This window comes from Arachis hypogaea, chromosome 13 (assembly GCF_003086295.3).
Source record: "Arachis hypogaea cultivar Tifrunner chromosome 13, arahy.Tifrunner.gnm2.J5K5, whole genome shotgun sequence".
Lineage (NCBI taxonomy): Eukaryota > Viridiplantae > Streptophyta > Magnoliopsida > Fabales > Fabaceae > Arachis > Arachis hypogaea.
In genome coordinates this window covers 136,044,815-136,062,385 of record NC_092048.1, presented here as the reverse complement: position 1 = coordinate 136,062,385, position 17,571 = coordinate 136,044,815, and the positions used below count along the sequence as shown (strand labels likewise).

General features: G+C 41.8%; 3 protein-coding genes across 3 annotated transcripts; 1 reads left to right on the top strand and 2 right to left on the bottom strand.

Annotated features, from left to right (window-relative positions):
- The first annotated feature begins 1,463 nt into the window (after window positions 1-1,463).
- On the top strand, window positions 1,464-2,222 carry LOC112783126 (uncharacterized). Its single transcript, XM_025825910.1, has one exon. It carries the CDS (start codon window positions 1,464-1,466, stop codon window positions 2,220-2,222), a length of 759 nt encoding a protein of 252 aa, XP_025681695.1.
- A 7,842-nt stretch (window positions 2,223-10,064) lies between these two features.
- On the bottom strand, window positions 10,065-10,787 carry LOC112783101 (uncharacterized). Its single transcript, XM_025825879.1, has one exon. The coding sequence runs from the start codon at window positions 10,785-10,787 to the stop codon at window positions 10,065-10,067; it is 723 nt and encodes a 240-aa protein (XP_025681664.1).
- Window positions 10,788-12,974: 2,187 nt separating this feature from the next.
- LOC140177766 (protein FAR1-RELATED SEQUENCE 5-like) lies at window positions 12,975-13,634 on the bottom strand. Its single transcript, XM_072210928.1, has one exon. The coding sequence runs from the start codon at window positions 13,632-13,634 to the stop codon at window positions 12,975-12,977; it is 660 nt and encodes a 219-aa protein (XP_072067029.1).
- Window positions 13,635-17,571: the final 3,937 nt, after the last annotated feature.

Here is a 17,571-nt window from a genome sequence, read left to right as displayed (position 1 = left end):
CGGTGGGCGAGAGGATGACGAAGGAGATGGCCGATGGTGTTACGGGTCGGGCGGGTTAGGTTAGAACAAAGTTGGTTGAACTTGGGTCAATCCTGATGGGCCTCTGGAGTATATTTTTTTTCCTTGAGATGCACATTTTTTTCAGAGACCAATGATGGGCTCAAGTGGTGGGTTATTAATAATTTTGTTAAAAATGGATGACTGGTCTGGTTTGGTCCAAAAAATAAAAAAACTTACATGGCTGAAGAAAGAAGAGGAACACTCAGTACTTCCGTCGGAGGTGGAATTGACATGGGCGGAGCGAGGAGTTTTGCCTTCGATGAAGAGGAGAGGAGCTTCGAGTGGGGTCGGGTATTAGGGGTTGGGTTGCTAGGCGAGTTCGGGTTTTGGTTTTTGGGTCGAGTCAGTTTCTCTGGCCCAATACCAGATAAAAAAAATGTTATTTTTCAGCATGACCAAACCAAAAAAAAAAAATTTTAAACCGTAAATATACAAAATAATAAGTGTAATTATGAACAACTTACTTGCTTCCATCGACTAAATCAATCCGTCTATCCATCAACATGGCAAGGCTGACAATACGAAGAGATTTTTCACTGACCCAGTCAAATGGAATGACTGATAAGATTAGATTAAGGCTATAATTTAAATTTTGAATTCATTCGGTGGTTATAGCCCTTTTTAGAAATCCGGTTATTGCCCTTGGTAATTGCACCCACATTAATTCCCAATTAATGCCCAGTCTAATCAGGTTTAAGGGTTATTTATTAAAAAGAAAAAAAAATTTAAAAGGCGGGAGGTGTTTCGCCAGATTAACGCGCGTACGTTTACGTTTTTCACTCCCAAAAAAAAAGCGCGTACTTTTCAAAGAAGGGAATCACACTGAGGTACGTACTTGTTTAAACCAGTCCCTTCATATTCTTTGTTGATCCAAGCATTTTAGTTGGAAATAGGTTTATCCTTTATAAAGGAACGGAATTTGGCATAACATTACGATATGGTAAATGAAAATAATTCCGAATGTTTATTCCGATAGTGTAGGCCCTATAGTGTAAAGTGAGAAGCTGCTTCGAATACTTTTTTTTCCATAGAAAATGAGTAATTAATGTACGTCGTTTTTTTTTTTGAAAAAATAAAAGATTTATATTTAATGAAAAAGAAGGGATAACAAGTTTAATATAGTTTTAAATTTAAATTTAAAATTATTTTTAAGTGTTCAGCTTTTAAAACTACGTTTACGATGTCTTCGATTCCCGTGCCAAACCCAAAAACGAAGCATCAGTTACAGTGGGCATAAATGAAGGCGTATATGGCACGGTACCTGGCTTATCTGGTGAGCCGTTTTGCAGTATATAAGTTCACTACCCAGTTTTCCTTCATCGCGTCTGGTGATCCATACTAACGAAGGTCCTCCTTTAACCTTCCGCTTCCACGACGTATTCACTAAATTTAAATCAAATAGGATGAAATTTTGTGCAACTTCCGAGAAAGGCAGAAGGGGAAAGAAGGCCGGATATGGGAGAACGAAAGGGAAAGGGAAAGTGGTGACCCCACTCGTCTGTCCGCTGACTCTTCTGCCTCGCGAAATATGGGAGAGAATTGCAGCAAGGGTTGCGTCGGCCTCAATCCATGATCTGTTTAACATGCAGGCGACCTGCAAGGCATTTCTGGACGCAGCCCGCTCACCTCCGGTGTACAAGGTGGCCTCCATGGCGGAGATACCCGTCGTGTTCGGTTATGACATGGAGGACCGTCCTGAGGATGTGTTCCTTTTTAAAAGCGAGCGTGCGGGAAATCCGGCCGCTATATTCCGTATAGGGATGAGGGAATTCTTCTGGATGGGCCGAAGAGTCGGTGGGTGTGACACCCTGCTTGAGGCCGCCGATGCGGGCGACGTCCAAGCCCGCTACATGTGTGCGATGCTGCTGCTGATGCCTGGTGTTGGGGATGAGGCGGACGTTGGCAGGAGGGTTGAAATGTTTGCGAACGTAATGGCTGCTGGAAAAATTGAATTGTGCAAAGAACTCTTCAGGCAGTTGTTTGCAAATCCGCAGATTGGGGTCCACCCGTCGGATCCAGGGAAGCCCATAGTGTGCCGGTCAAGCGTCTGCCCGACCCGCGGGACCACGGGTGCCGCCAACGATTCGTCGAGTGTGTCGTGCGTCCAATGCCTTGCCGAGTTTGAGGTGTTGCATTTCCTTAGTCTGTTTACTTTCAGATGAAGCTTGTTTGTAACCAAAGTTGAATGTATTTCATTGCTAATGATTCGTGCGGTTGAGTTGTTTGGCTTTGTAAATTTCCGCTTTCGTGGGTCATACAAATGACATATTTGAACCGATGCATATCACGATGTTTTTACTTTTAAACGCTCCCACGCATAACCTTCGATAGAAGTACTATTACATAACTTCATTAGCTAATAGATCAAGCGGAATATAAAAAAAAAGAACAAACAGACCAGAACAGCTCAATATTAGCGTTGGGCCTAAACAGTACAATACTAGACACCTTCTATGCGCATTCCCATCCGAATGTTAGAGGAGATCTGGTACACACTTGAGAGGGAGAGGTGGTTAGGGTTGATGGTGGAATACACAATTTATTGTTTTTTCTTTCACCTGGAGGCTAAGAAATGGAAGAGTAAACAAATAAAGCAACTAGAGTGGTCAGGACTCAGGAGTAGGGGTGTAGGGAGTCTAGGTTCGTGAATAGTGGTGTAATTGCACCAGCAAAGAACAAATAAATAACATTTATCTTATTCCTTTATCAATATAATTATTATACTATCTGGACGCATCGATAAACGGAAACATCTAGGGAAACGTATGCGGTACTGAACCACAACCCCCTAACCCCCTCCCCCCTATGGCATTATATAAAAATGCAAAATGCCACAAGCTCAGTCGTCTATCCTCTTCATAATCTCCGATAATCACTCTACGAAGTTCTTGCAAATGGCCGGAAGTCCCGAGAAGGACACTAAGAAAGTGGACGTATCCGTTCAGCACGAATGCCTGCTGAATCTCCTTCCTCGCGAAATTTGGTCGATTATTGCCACCAAGGTTGCATCGAGTTCGATTGAGGATCTGTTCGACATGCAGGCGACGTGTAAGGTTTTCCTCAGTGCGGCGAGATCATACGCTGTATACAAGCATGCGACGATGTCTTATAAATCGCTAGCGTGGTTTTTAGGTAACCACGACGGGCCTGAAAGGAGATTCATTGATCGCTGCCTGGAAGTGGGAAATGTGGATGCTATAGTCCGACATGGGTTCGCGGAATATCTACGGTTTGGTCGCCGTGACAAAGGCATGGAACTGCTTGCTAGGGCCTCAACGGATGGCAGCATCGAAGTAGGTTACCTGTCTTCCATTTTGTTAATGTTTGATCACGAAGACGAGGAAGACATGGTTAGGGGTGTTCAAATGATGGTGGGTTTTATCAATTCTGGCCAGCTAGAGAGCTACACCAATTTCTTGACGGACGTTTGCAAAGATAACAAGGTGATCTTAAATAAATTGTTGGCACGCATCTGAACGACCGTGACTGTTCACCACTCACGCCAATCCTCGCCCAACTGTACTGTTGAGCGATTCGTCCAGTGTGATGTGTGTGCAATGCCTGGCCGAATACGATGTCCGAAAGTTCCTGGGGACTTATTGCGTTTAAGTAGTTTTTTAAACCCCAATGATCGAGGTTTTTTAGGAGTTTTTATTATGTAATTGCACTGAATGTATGTTTTATTATATAACAAGAGCGGGAATTAATTTGAATTTTGTTTCGATCAATGGCTTCGCATTCTCTGTTCATTCGAGCAATCTATTTTAAAAGATGTATTTCCTATAATTTCACATAATATTAGGATATCAAAAAGTAACATGAGACTATGTATGTATTCCTTTGTTTTATTATGTAGTGTATAGTGTAAAATGACGGTACGTGTACTTAAATCAGTAGAAACCCGTAAACATTCTCGGAAATCCAACGTGCTGCCTCTGGTATTTGGCTCCGATATCAACAGATTAAAGTATATATAATCATATTATACGAGTTTAAGTTCCAGTACAGAAGATCAAATGGGAGACAGAACAAAGAAAAGGAAATAAAAGCATCATACATGCCTGGACGAAAAAAATGACATTTAGATATCAATAATGTGCAGCACATCAACTACCTTCGGCCCCGTCTTCATTCTGCCCGGCCGGATGATGACCACGACGGAGCAAAAACTTTTGCCTTTCCTCCACAACGTCCAGCCGGAGTTCTAGGTCACACCACGGAAGAGACTCAACCTGTTCCCGTTCATGGCGCTTGGCAATTTCTGCCTGTATTTCCTTCTCAGTGAGAACCAACTGTTGATGGAGCGCGTCATTTTTTCGCTTCTCTGTTTTCAATTCTTTTTCAAGCCGTCGCTTTTCCTGCACCTCTTCCTCCAGTTCATCCTTCCTTGCCTCGAAGACGAACTTGGAGGTCATCAGCTCCACCTTTGCTTGCCTCAATTCTGCGTTGGTCGTTACAAGTGTAGCCTTTAACATCTCCTCCCTCTTAACCAGTGCCGCCTCAACGAGATCATAATCTGCGGACTTTTCATCTACGCGGATGATGTCGATAAGTGCGTCGATCGAGAGTTCCGCAAGGTCGTCGGGACTAATGGCGTGTTCGGTGATGGATTGCTCTGACATTTTCTCGGTATAAGAGGACGACGACATAGTGGCAGTAATGGAGAAGGGTAGACTGAGAGTTGAGAGAAGGAGTTACGGCAAAGAAGAACTGAAGAAGGGTTAGTACTTAGTAGGGTTTGGGGTTGTGAATAACGGGCACGTATACATATATATAGTAGAAAGTTGCTTGGATGGGTTTTTTACGCAACTAACGTGTCAATGATGGGATTTATTCACAAAAATAAGACATTAATTTAAACTATTTCGATGAAAAAAAAAGGAAAGGATAACATTTAACATTTATTCATTGAGTAATTAACGAAAGCAATTAAGGTTGTCATGAATATAACACAATAATCGAAAAGTCAACATTAAATTTTTTCGTCGTAAAACCAAATCAGTTGAATTGGATAGCACATTAGTATTTCGTTCGTCCCTTATTAATTAACTATCTTATCTTTTCCAGAACTATCGGTAGAGAAACGTACATTTAACATTTATTCAGTGATTAATTAACGAACGCAATTAAGGTTGTCATGAATATAACACAAGAATCGAAAAGTCAACATTAAATTTTTGCGTCGTAAAACCAAATCAGTTGAATTGGATAGCACATTAGTATTTTTGTTCGTCCCTTATTAATTAATTATCTTATCTTTTCCAGAACCATCGGTAGAGAAACGTACGAGGCACTGAACCAATTAAAAAAATATATATCCTAACAGCACAAAACGTATCGTTGGTGGTCGTGTGTCATCTTTATACTTTGTATAACCTATGGCCTAAGTTGCTTGCAAATGACTGGAGGTTCCATGAATAACGAAGGAAGAGGAAGGCAGCCAAGAAGGTCGGAGGTAAAGGGACCGTCTCCGTTGAGTGCGAATGTCCACTGAATCTTCTTCCTCGCGATATATGGGTCAGGATTGCCACGAGGGTTGCGTTGTATTCGATTAAGGATTTGTTCAACATGCAGGTTAGTTGCAAGGTGTTTCTGGGTACAGCGAGGTCCGACGCTGTTTACAGGGAGGCGTCGATGACGGAGTTGCCGATTGCGTCCTTTTTAGACAACTATGGCCTACCTAAACATAGGTTCATAAAACGATGTGCTGAGGCAGGAAATCCGGGTGCCATGCTCCGGGCGGAGATGACTGAATTCAGTTGGTTTGGTGACTGCGTTGGTGTAACTGGGGACGAGTTGGAGGGCTGTTACATGTGTGCGATGCTGCTACTGTCTATTGCCAATGAAGACGAAGTGCTCGTGCGAAAGGGACTTAAATTTTTTTGAGATTGTACGTGCTTCTGGGGCGCTCAAAAGGTGCAGAGGTGTCTTCAGTCACATATTCGCGGGTCCAGGGTTGGAACTTAAGCCGTTCTATACTGGACTGCCCGAGGTTTTTCGGTCAACAAGTTGCCGCATCAGAGTCACCATGGGTGATGTGGAAGATTTGTCCCGGGTAGCCTGTGTGCAGTGTTTGGCCGATTACGAGGTTCGGGTGTTCCTGGAGTTGTTTGCATTCGAATAAAAATTGTCTATCTTGGGGTTTCTGTTTCCCTGGTTTGTCGTTTATGATTCTCGTAAGTTGTATTACCGTATGAAGCATTATCTCCACTTTTGTTAACTTTAACCACGGTTATCCTCATACTAAATTAGATATATTTTTATTCTGTTTTCGTCTTCGCGTGTGGGTAGACCTTGGTTTGTTTGACTTGGTCAGGCTCAATGGTGCAAATTGGTTTATAGGTTTTCCCTCGCCTGGATGCTCAGTAGTGGAAGTGGATAGGTAGAGGTTTACTGTCGCGCGGACCCCACATTCAGGAGTTAGCGTGTACTTCAAGCCGAATTAGGTTCAGAAGCAGGTGTGCAGAGATGCCAGGGTCAGGTGTAGGGGTGTGCTGGACCAAGTTATATAGGAAGAAAAGAGTTTTGTTCTGTCAAATCAACCATAAAAAAATGAATGCAATTAACCGAAAATAAAAAATTTACCATTTAATTCGATAACTTAATTTGATGTGATCATTTACGGTTTTTAATCGGTTTAATATTCCATAATCTATAGAATACGACATGTATTTAATTGTTTTATCTGATGCTTTCCAATAATAACGATTATTGATGAGCTCCATTAAATTTGCAAACAACAAAAATGTCATTCACGTTTCCCATTTCCGGATATCTAGGCAAACTGGAAAATGAAAACCAGACTGCCCACCGGCATTTGGCAAAAGGAAGTCACTTCTAATTGTACGTATAGATAAATACGGGTCTAAGTACATAATTTAAATGTACTAATTATCCGGTATTAACCATAATGTTGGGCAACCAAACGATTTACGCGCTAAGTCGTAAAAATTAACTAATGTCAGTGTATAATATAATATCTAAATTTTTCTTGGCCGATACTGACGATGCGTGTTATAGCGTTATTGTCCTTTTTATTTTACCTTGACCGGCCGGAGAGTATCGGTCGCGGTGTTGAAGCAGGAATTGCGGATGCTATACTCCGACAGGGGTTGACGAAGTATTTCCTGATTGCCCGCCGTGGCATTGGGATGGAACTGCTGTCTAGGGCCTGGACGGAGGGCAGCGTCGAAGCAGGTTACGTGTCTGCCATGTTGTTACTATGTGATCACGCATTACTACATAGCTTCATCTGAAAATAGAAAGAAAGAAAAAAAACTCAAATGCTGCGGAAATTAGATATAATTAAGAAAACTGAGTTTTACGCAGGGGTTACAGAACATGAAAAGAACAGCTAAAGAAATACGGAAACACAGCAAATAAAGACTTGGAAGATAGATGTCGTATGTCATATAGCCCCGACATCGTCTCCATTTTGCCCGGTAGTTTCCTGATAGTCAGAGCCATCTGTCGTTGCCGCAGGTTGACCATACAATTGGCGGACCAATAAACTTACCTTGATCTCTACAACCTCGAGCCTGCCTTCCATTTCATGCCACGGTGCCATCTGTTGCTGTTCTCTTTAACGAAGATCGGCAATTTCCGCTTTCAAAGCGTTTGATTTGTCTTCGAGTTCGCGAATGGTGGTTTGATACTGTTCCATCTCCGTGCGCAACTTCTTTTCCAACCGGCGGCCTTGATCCAGTTGATGCTTCCTGATACTCGCCCTGACTTTCACGGTGATTGCCTCGATCCTCGCCGTCCTTGCTTCGTCTTGTGTCCTACGAAGACTATCACTCAAAAACCTCATCCTCTATTGGAGGGTGTTGATCAGGTCTACGGTCGGAGGTTCCTCGAGGTCGCCCGGACTAATGGCATGGTCGTCGAGGGATTCGTGCGACATTTTGTCGGATGAAGACCGGGAGGTTTGGTAGACGACAACGGCCCTTGAAGCAATGACTTTTCTCCCGGCAGAGGTTATGGATAAAGATAAGGATTATAGGAACTGATGAATGGTTATGACTTGGGACGGACTTGTGCATTGATATACATTAATGAAAATCAAAATTTAAGTTAATAATAAATAAATTAATACATTTTAATGTGGTTAATTAATGTACGTATGCCATTCCTTGAAAAAATGAAGATAATAATGCACCTGGTGATTTTATCGATAAACGAAGAAAAAGCATGGGAAAACTTGTGCTGCAATGATTGTGCAAAATTCGCAATAAATGCAAATTTTGGTAATGTGACGTTAGAGTAGACAGGAAGAGCTGAAGGTCTATGGACTGCTATGAATAACGTGGCAGACGGGAGTTGCGTTGATCTTATAAAAAAATGATTACTTGGCTATGCAATGGAGAGTCACCGAATGTGTGGTTAGTAAGGGGGAACAATTGTATTTTCCATAAGTTAAATTTTTAATACTAAACAGAAAACACAAAAATAAAAATGATGGCAAAACGAGTCAAACAGTGCCAAAACGAGTCAAACAGTTGAAACAATTATTACATAATAGTGATAATACATATATTACATAGGATAACCAAAAAAATATTGAGAACCCTATTCTATCCAATCAGTCAAAGAGGTGGACAAACAGGATCAATTCATAATCAGCCGTACAATGCACGCACGGAATATGAGCAGCACCTCCATCACTGTCGTTTACGTCCCACCCTCTTCCATAGCGTTGATGGCGGTAAATAGCACCCATGTTTCCACGGCTTGGACATGCATGCGAAGAACAGACTTGATTCTCTGCGTTTAGCCTTGGCAGGCGACGCAGGTGTCTCCACGTCCCCTGGACAACGCCGCGGAACACCAATTTGCAGTTTGTTAGGGCATCGGCCGCCTTAAGCCCACAAAATGTTTGTAAGCCCTTGTTCTTTGACTCGGCGTCGTCGCGTAGAATCAGCATCATCGCCACTGTGTACTGGGCTGCGACAACGTGCATGGTTTCCATCCCCGCAAAACGACACTCGTCTAGGAAAAGGTCAGACACAGCAGACCGAAACAGAACTTTCAGGTGCCCGCTCTGCCTGCATCGCGCTAAGAAGTTTCTTCCCGGCTTGTGCATGGGACTCACACTCCACCATCGTTGGTCCCAAATTGGAATATTGGCGCATCGGTAAACGAAATCCTCCTCCCCTGCATTACGTGCAGCGGTGCACGACATCCTGAGACTGCACAAGTCCCTGACGAACTGTGTTGCGATCCTTCCGGCAATTAAGGTCCATACATCGTGGGGAAGGTTGGCCGGGCCTGTCAGACGATACATCTCCTCCCTTTGTATTGAGCGCCTCACACGATAGATAAATGGTCGGTTATGTGTAAGTACTGGATAACAAAAAGGCTCCAAGCAGTTATCTCAATGGCTGTTGTTTACGGTGTCTTTATAGTCACCCGGTGCCGTGTGCGATGGTATCCCATCGGTTGTGTACCGTGCATCTACACCTACTCAGCTACAATCACGTCGTTTAGGGAGCGTGCCGGTTCAGTTTCTCGTCGGCTCACACACGGCTTCCTTAGCCAACACGTCCCTTGTATTCATATTTTTTTATGTTAATTTTTTTTAACTAACCGGTCAATAATTTCCCTTTTAAGTTCCGTTTTTTCCATTTCGTCGCTTGGGAATTCCCAGTTTTTTTTGCTCTTTATGTTTTGTTATATCAGAATTTAATGGTATTAATTAAGTTTAATATTTTAATCATATTAATTGACATTATTTAGACATTGTTCAAAATTCTTGTTGGTTAACTATAATTTTACTATATCTATATATAATAAGTATCGGTTTAACTAAAGAACATTTATATGGTAATAGAGTAGTTAATCGCTAGTTAAAATAAATCACTGACAAATATTTACATAATGGATATATAAAAAACAAAGCATTGATTACACGATATTTCAAATTTTCAATACCAAAACTAATATTATACGTCCATACTAAACCGAAATATTATATGTCAATACTAAATCTAATATGTATAACAATCCTAAACCCTAGCTATGTCAACGAATCGTTCCACCTCGTAGTCGGCGTGACAGCGAATGCACCGGATATGGTCGGCACCTCCGACACCGTGGATGGAGTCCCGCTCTGCCGCCCTTCGGCGGTAGTCATAGAGAAGACCCATGTGGCCTCGGGTCAAACATCTGGTCGAGTCACATACCGTATGTTCTTCTCCCTTTTTCGGCATTTGGACTTCATCCGGCCAAGAAATTGTGAGGACTGCGAAGCAACTCGAGTAACATGCGGGGAGTAAGTTACCCGCTTCGAGCGTGCGAAATTGTTCCAAACCTTCTTTTTTGGCGTCGCTCTTGTCCCTTCGGATGAGCAACTCCATTGAAAGTGCGTACTTGGCAGCGTCGAACCCATTCCTTGCTGCATTTTGCAGCATTTTCCATCCGACGGCGTGGTTATGTCGTATGTAGAGCTCCCGCAGCGCCTCCCGAAACAGAAGTTCCGGGTGACCAATCTCAATGCACCTCTCGAAAAATCTTCGCCTAATAGGGTCCCGTATCCACAACCAATTCATGTCATGCGGAGGTGGTATGGCAACCATCCTGAGCACAGTATCCTCGTCGCCTACATCGCGCGCAACGCAACACGTCATATGGAACCTGCACAGGTCCTCAATCGATGTCGTCGCGACTTTAATGGCTATGGCTAACCAAACATCGCGGGGTAGTTCGAAGGCGTTAGAGAAACGCTCCATTATAACTTTCCGTTGGACTGGGGCCTGCTAGTGTATATGCTTCACACGGTGTTATCCAGTGACCAGTGGTGTTGAGAGTAAGAATGCTAGTATATTTATGGTTTAGGGTCGCCCTTTGGAATCCAATTCCCTCGGACTTAATTGACGCATCATTTCGTTGGCGAAATCCATTTTATTTTTTTAAAAAAATAAAAAAAAGGATTCTACGAACTTGCCTTGTAAATAGAAATAACATTATTAATTGAGGGCATTTATTAGATTTGTTATTACGCACTGGTGCGTATTTAGTCGATGGCTAGGAGTGTTAAAATTAAATCTAACTAAATTATATTCTAACTAATCATCATCGCATTCATATGTATAAATATAATTAAAGAAAATCATTCCTGGAAATTGCAATAGGCGTCCATGCACGAAAGACAAAACATGAAACAAAAGGCCGTAAACACAGAAAGTCTTAATTTGCGAGTAACATAAACTTGAATCGCCACACATGCTCGCAGTGTACCCAAATATAAAACTAAAGAAGAAAGCAACCTAATACTACCTCGGGCATGGAGGCATAAGCGTCACAGCTGGTTGAACCATGTATCCAACGCAGTACCAGGCGGTCGACTTAGGTGTTCTTCTTTGTTTTTATCCTCCATAACTCTGTCTTGCCCAATACACGGTCCCGGAGTTTGTTGAATGGTGTGCTGGTCAGGTTCACCGCAGTTGTTGCACGTAGCATTGCAAATGGACTAATCTGCCAATATTAGAAATGTATGTCAATTTGTGCCTGTGAAGTTTGAATGTAATTTTAAGCGGTGAAGCTTGAATGTAATACGATTCACTTCACCTACATTTTGTAGCTTTGCATTTTGAATTTTGAAACTTCACACTGATTTGTTAATACCCTCAAAATGCTAATTAGTAGTGGTTGTTTATTGATTCGAAGTTGTTGCCGTGCTTCATTAAGTGCATTTTACTCATCACTTCAGGTGTTTTAAGCGTGTGTTTTAAATTACATCCAGAAGCAATGATCCCTTACAAAGAATTTCAAAATCGCGATTGAACCACATGCATTTTCCAACGAGTTTTTTTATGAGACGTGCATCTGAATATCCACTGAACGTTACTACCAACTACATACAAAATATCCACTTACCATACGTACAAAATATCCACTAAACATAGAATCGCTGTAAACATGCCCCTAACTACCATGTCCGGTTCAAAAAAGGGTGGACAACGACCGAATAATAATACATCAGGTTTGACAGTTGATTTGCAGCTATTCGCATGACACCACTTCACACCTACACATCTTGAATCCCGATTAAAAACGGTGATATCTATAGCACATCCACATACCAGGAAAAGCCAACATAGCAAAAACTTGTGTTAATGTGGATGACATGTAGATGAATCTGTACCCAGATGAAATGCAGACAACATTCTGTGTGCGGCTACAACCTACCGGAAAATGTGAAAGGGTTCGACCAACCCGCCGTTGCAACACACGGTGGTGACGACTGTAGGTCCCCTTTGCTCAATCGGCGAGAGACATGACTGTCCTGGACGTGTTGGTCCCAGCGAAGTCGCTGTTAGCAAACCCAGCCTGCGTGTCATTATCGGAGCACTGGAACGAAGGAATCTCTGCTGTCGCATACAGATCGCGGGATAGGTTATCATAGACTTGACACTAATGTAAAAAACAAATGATTAGATCCATTTAACAGAGCAGAAAACTTAACTACATCGTCTATAGAGCGACCAACCCACCATGTCAGTGTCCATCGAATCCATGTCTTCTGCAACTGCGCTGGATGGTTCCATTGTGCGGCGCTCCGGACATGTCGTCCTGTTGTGTCCCACCTTCCAGCACAAACGACATCGCTGGGTTTTCTTTCCACCATGAGCACCGTTACCCTTTGTATTGCGCCTGGGTGGATTCCGCACCGGGGGTCTGCCACCCTCAGTAGGTGGTCCATCGTGTAGAAAACTGGTGTTTCCTGCATCTTCGTTCTCAAAGTGCTTCAGCATCAGCACAGCTATGTCTCTTGCAAACTGGAACTTTTCGGTGCTGTGACATGCAATCTTGCACACTTTTCGGTACCAATCCATCAGGCACCAGTGTTGCGTCAGTTGTACAGAATCCCAAATCACGCCCATCGACTGCACCGCCACAAGTTTTGCATCCTTGGTCTATCTCGGTAATATCAGAGACCTCGGGATCTCATGAACATTGTTAAGAACAAGCACCGCAATTATATGTTCGCAGGGGACCCCAAAACATTCCATTCTCATGCACGTGCATCGGACCTCCCTCGTATCAGACGTTGCAACAACACGCCAATCCTTCCCCGGAGTGCCGTATCGAGAGACGGTGTGGATAAAATAGGAACCGTTGTCTTCAGAGTCAACCACCCTCATTGCACAGGTCCTGTCAAGAATGGGAACAAACAAATAGAATATCGCACGAGTGTAGTTGTCGGTTGTACTCCGCTCCAGCTGTTTCAGGTTGGTGGTCATAACAGGGTCACCCTTTGCACACTCGAAATCAGCCTCCACCTCCTTTGCGCGCACGAACATCAAGCATCGATGGAAATGACGTAAAAACTCAGTGTAGCTGTATCGAGACTTAACATACCGTGATATCACAGCGTGCAAGCCCTCGCACCTTGATGTTGTTCGAAATCCGGCAAAGAACTTTTCCCGTATGTGTGCTGTAGCCCAACTGTTTCTTCTCTCGTACATGTCCTGTACCCATCTTTTATCGGCCACGCCAAATTTCTCAACCATCTCAAACAACTTTCTCTGAAATGTTCGGACCTCGTAGTCACCGAGCATGCAATCCCTAAACATCCTGGTGAATTTGGGCTTTCCGATGTTGCTCGTGGCGTTTCGGAGTAGATGCCAAGCGCAGAGTCGATGGTGAGCCTCTGGAAAAACTTGCTAGATCGCAGGCTTCATTTGCCTGTCACCGTCGGTTATTATGGACACGGGAGCCTTCCTTTTCATTGAAGTTTGCAACTGCTGAAGCAGCCAGACATAGGTCTCTTCTTTCTCGTCTGCCACCAGTGCAGCGGCAAAGACAACCATTTGGTTATGGTGATTCACACCGGAGAATACTACAAGAGGTGAAAGGTAAACGTTTTTCTTGTACGTTGCATCAAATGCAACCATGTCTCCAAACACCTGGTAATCAATTTGGCTGGTGCCGTCACACCAAAACAAGTGTTGCAACACGCCCTCACCGTCAACAACTTCCTTGTAGTACAGTGCTGGATCATTTGCCTTGCACTCTCGGAGATACCTTAGGCACGATTCCGCATCTAGGCCACCCTGTCTTCGTTGCTTCGCATTTACATTGTGCATGTCCCTTGTTGTGTACGGGACATTATGATACCCGCCGGCCAGGCTCGCCATAAAACCGTGGATTCGGGAGACGCCAATGCCCCCTTTGCGCATGTCGTTCATCTGCTCGATGTCCGCTTTGCTCATCCTCCGATGGCCCGGGAGCATGGAAGAAAATCGCAACTCAAGAACGTGGTGGTTATGCGCGTCTGAAAAGAACGCAACGTGCCAACGTCCTGATTCATCGTCCATGCGGAGTAGCATCCTTGCAGGGCATCCACACCGTGTCTCGGCCCTCGGCCTCTTTTGCTGGGGCATCGAGTAGAACTTCGGGGATCGGAACCCTTGTCGGTGGCACACGAACTCCTGCCGTATCCTTACTTCGCCGCGTTTTTCGCTTTTGGAACGTCTCGCGCCGAAGCCATGGTGCTTTGCATATTGCTGGTAGAACTCAAATGCAATGTCAACATCTGCGAAATTAAACCGGAGAACATCCTCCGCGCTCAAGTTCAAAAAATCAATCCAACCTATGGACTCTCCGGAATCAACGGCGTAAAACTCGTCTTCTGCATAATTCTCAGACATTGCTCCGGCGCCGTCCAAACTGTCTTCCAATTCAACCGCATCCCCATTGTTAACATCGGCCTCTGCATGATGGTCGTGTTCTGTATCATCTTCCTGAAAGTCGTTCTCGTCCGACTCCATCCCTGTAGAGTGTTCGCCCTCAACCGGATGGTCGTTTTCTGTTTCATCTTCCTGTAAATCGTACTCGTCCGACTCCAACCCTGCAAAGCCTTCGCCCTCAACCGATCCAACTCCATGGTCTGCTTCGCCCCCAGTGGTATCTTCATCCCCGGCAATCCTGTGCCAAACAGCAACAACGCGGTAATTTAGCGAAACACACAAAATTGGGGGATGTACTTCAAAGACAATTTCAGACCTATGACGAAGAAAAAGGGGGGTATTTGTAAATCAAGTGAAGGGTGATAATACAACGGGTACCTTCTTTCCATTGATGGAGACGGCGAAGCCATCTACTGCCGAAGACAACTGACAATGCAGATTAGGTACCGTCGTCGTCAGAGGTGGTGAGGCTGTTTGTGTGCTTGGATCCGCCTAAACAGAATCGTTAACACTGAGTTGGTGGGGGGAGAAGAAGTTAGTTGACTGGGGAGGTTTCAGTCGTTCTCGGTGGTGGAGATAGGAAGGGACGATGCGATTGCGACGGAGGGGAAGGGGAGGAAGAGGGTGAAATTGCGACGGAGGGGAAACGAGAGAAAGAAAGTGCGATTGCAACGGAAGGGCAGGGGAGGAAGAGAGCGGCAATAATAGTTGTTAATCAAATACTGAGTGTGCAGCTAATTTAAACAATTAACTTAATTGTATGCTTTTTAAAAATCGTAAAAATGCCCTCCTATTTTATATGAAATTGCAGAAAGCCCCCAAAAAAAGCGTCGTATTTCATTTTTGCCCTCCCTGGCTGACTGGTACGCCAAACTCCTAAATGGCGTTTGGATGCGCTAACACTACCCGTGTACCAAATCCGTGCCCGACTAAACAAAAGGGTCGTTGTACCAAAAGTGGAAACCAAGAACTCATCTAGTGTCTGTAAGTGTGCAACTGTGGGTACATTGTATACTTATGACAATTAAAAAAAAAAAGGGAAACGCCGATAAAGTACGTACAATTGAATTAGTCACAGTGATTAATGGTAGATATTCCAGTTGTAGATGAGAGTTGAATGCATAATTTAAGACAAAATTGCAATAGACTAAGGGCTTGTTTGGGTGAACTTCTAAGAAAAGATCTTTTTTCGAGTTATCTTTTTTTAAAAGATCTTATAGAAAAGTAAAAGTAATTTTATGTTTGGATATCTCATGTAAAAAGGTCTTTTTATCTATCAATTATGTTTGGGTATAACAATATAAAAGTACTTTTTTGTTTATTTATTACATGAAAAACATCTTTTTTTTAAGGAAAAAAGATCTTTTAAAAAAAGATGTAAATTACAGCTTCTCAAAAAAGATCTTTTTTTTATTTTACTAGTGCTTTTACTTTTACTACTAGAAATTTGCCAAACACGTTAAAAAATAAAAAAGATCTTTTTTCATTGAAAAAAGATCTTTTTTTAACAAAATAATGGCGCCCAAACATGGACTAACTATTTTACTTTTTACAATATCTTCTAATTCCATATATTCTTATATCGGAATTTTATTTAAACAGTATAATCAATCACAATAATTAATAACAAATAGGAATGGAGATATGTGTGATGTAGTCTTAGAACAACGTGCAATATAATTCTTTTAGCGAATTTTTTAATACGCTCTTTAGTTTGTTGCTAGTTGTTAATCAAAATGAATATTGATAACAGTATGAGCGCAACCTTTCAAAAGGAAATAAAAAGAAAATATTATACGTTTAAAGTTTGATAGGTTTAAAGTTTGAACATTTGCATTGAACTTTCTTTCAAAAAAGACAGAACAAGAAAGAAGTTTGAGAGTGAATTTCAATAAGCAAATAAAGTGAACTTGGGCCAAAAGAGAAGGGTTCAAAATGATTTCTTAACTAATTGACCTATTTATAGAGCAAACCATAACATAGAACATGGAGATATACTGTTTTTGCAACTAGATTTTGCTTTACGTTTGCAAGTTTAGAATTGTAGCATGTGTTTAGATTAAATTTGTAAATGAAAATTTGTATAAAATTTAATTTTGCAAAAGCAAGTTGGTATTAATATAGTTCATGTTTGATAATTTCTATATCAAAATGAATTATAGTAAATTAAATATTAGTTGGGTTATATTATTTAAAATTAATTTTAGATAAAAAAAATTACTGAAAAGAAATAAATTTAACTAATTATTTTATATGATTTTATAATTTTATTTTAAATATTTAAATAAATTTTAATAATCTTTTTTTTAATATTCTCAGTACTCTTTAGTACTCTAATAAAATTAATAGAATCATAATATAAAACACACACAAAATTCTATACAAAAAAATAACAATAAGGGTAAAAAAATTCATATGAAGAAAGAATAATAAGAACTCTATAAAAAATAATATGCATGAAAGAGCAATAGAGAAAAAACATTATAAAAAAACAACAAAATTCATGATATAAATAAAGAACAAAATCGGTAAATAAAAAATAAATTTCAATTTAACGAAAGAAGTGAACGCAATAATTTTTAACTTTAGGTAAACGCTGAGTTGAAAAATAGAATACTTAATTTTTAGCTTTAGGTAGACGTAGGTTGGAGGATAGAATTACATTTGCGTTTAAAAGAAAAAAATAGACAAACAAAAAAGTGAAGCTTTCAAGAAACTAAACTTGTATTTAATACTCCAAAAGCTAAACCAAACACAAAGAAATCCATATAAATAAGAGTGAGAATGGAATTTAGACTCGAGCTTGAATAGGCTTAACATG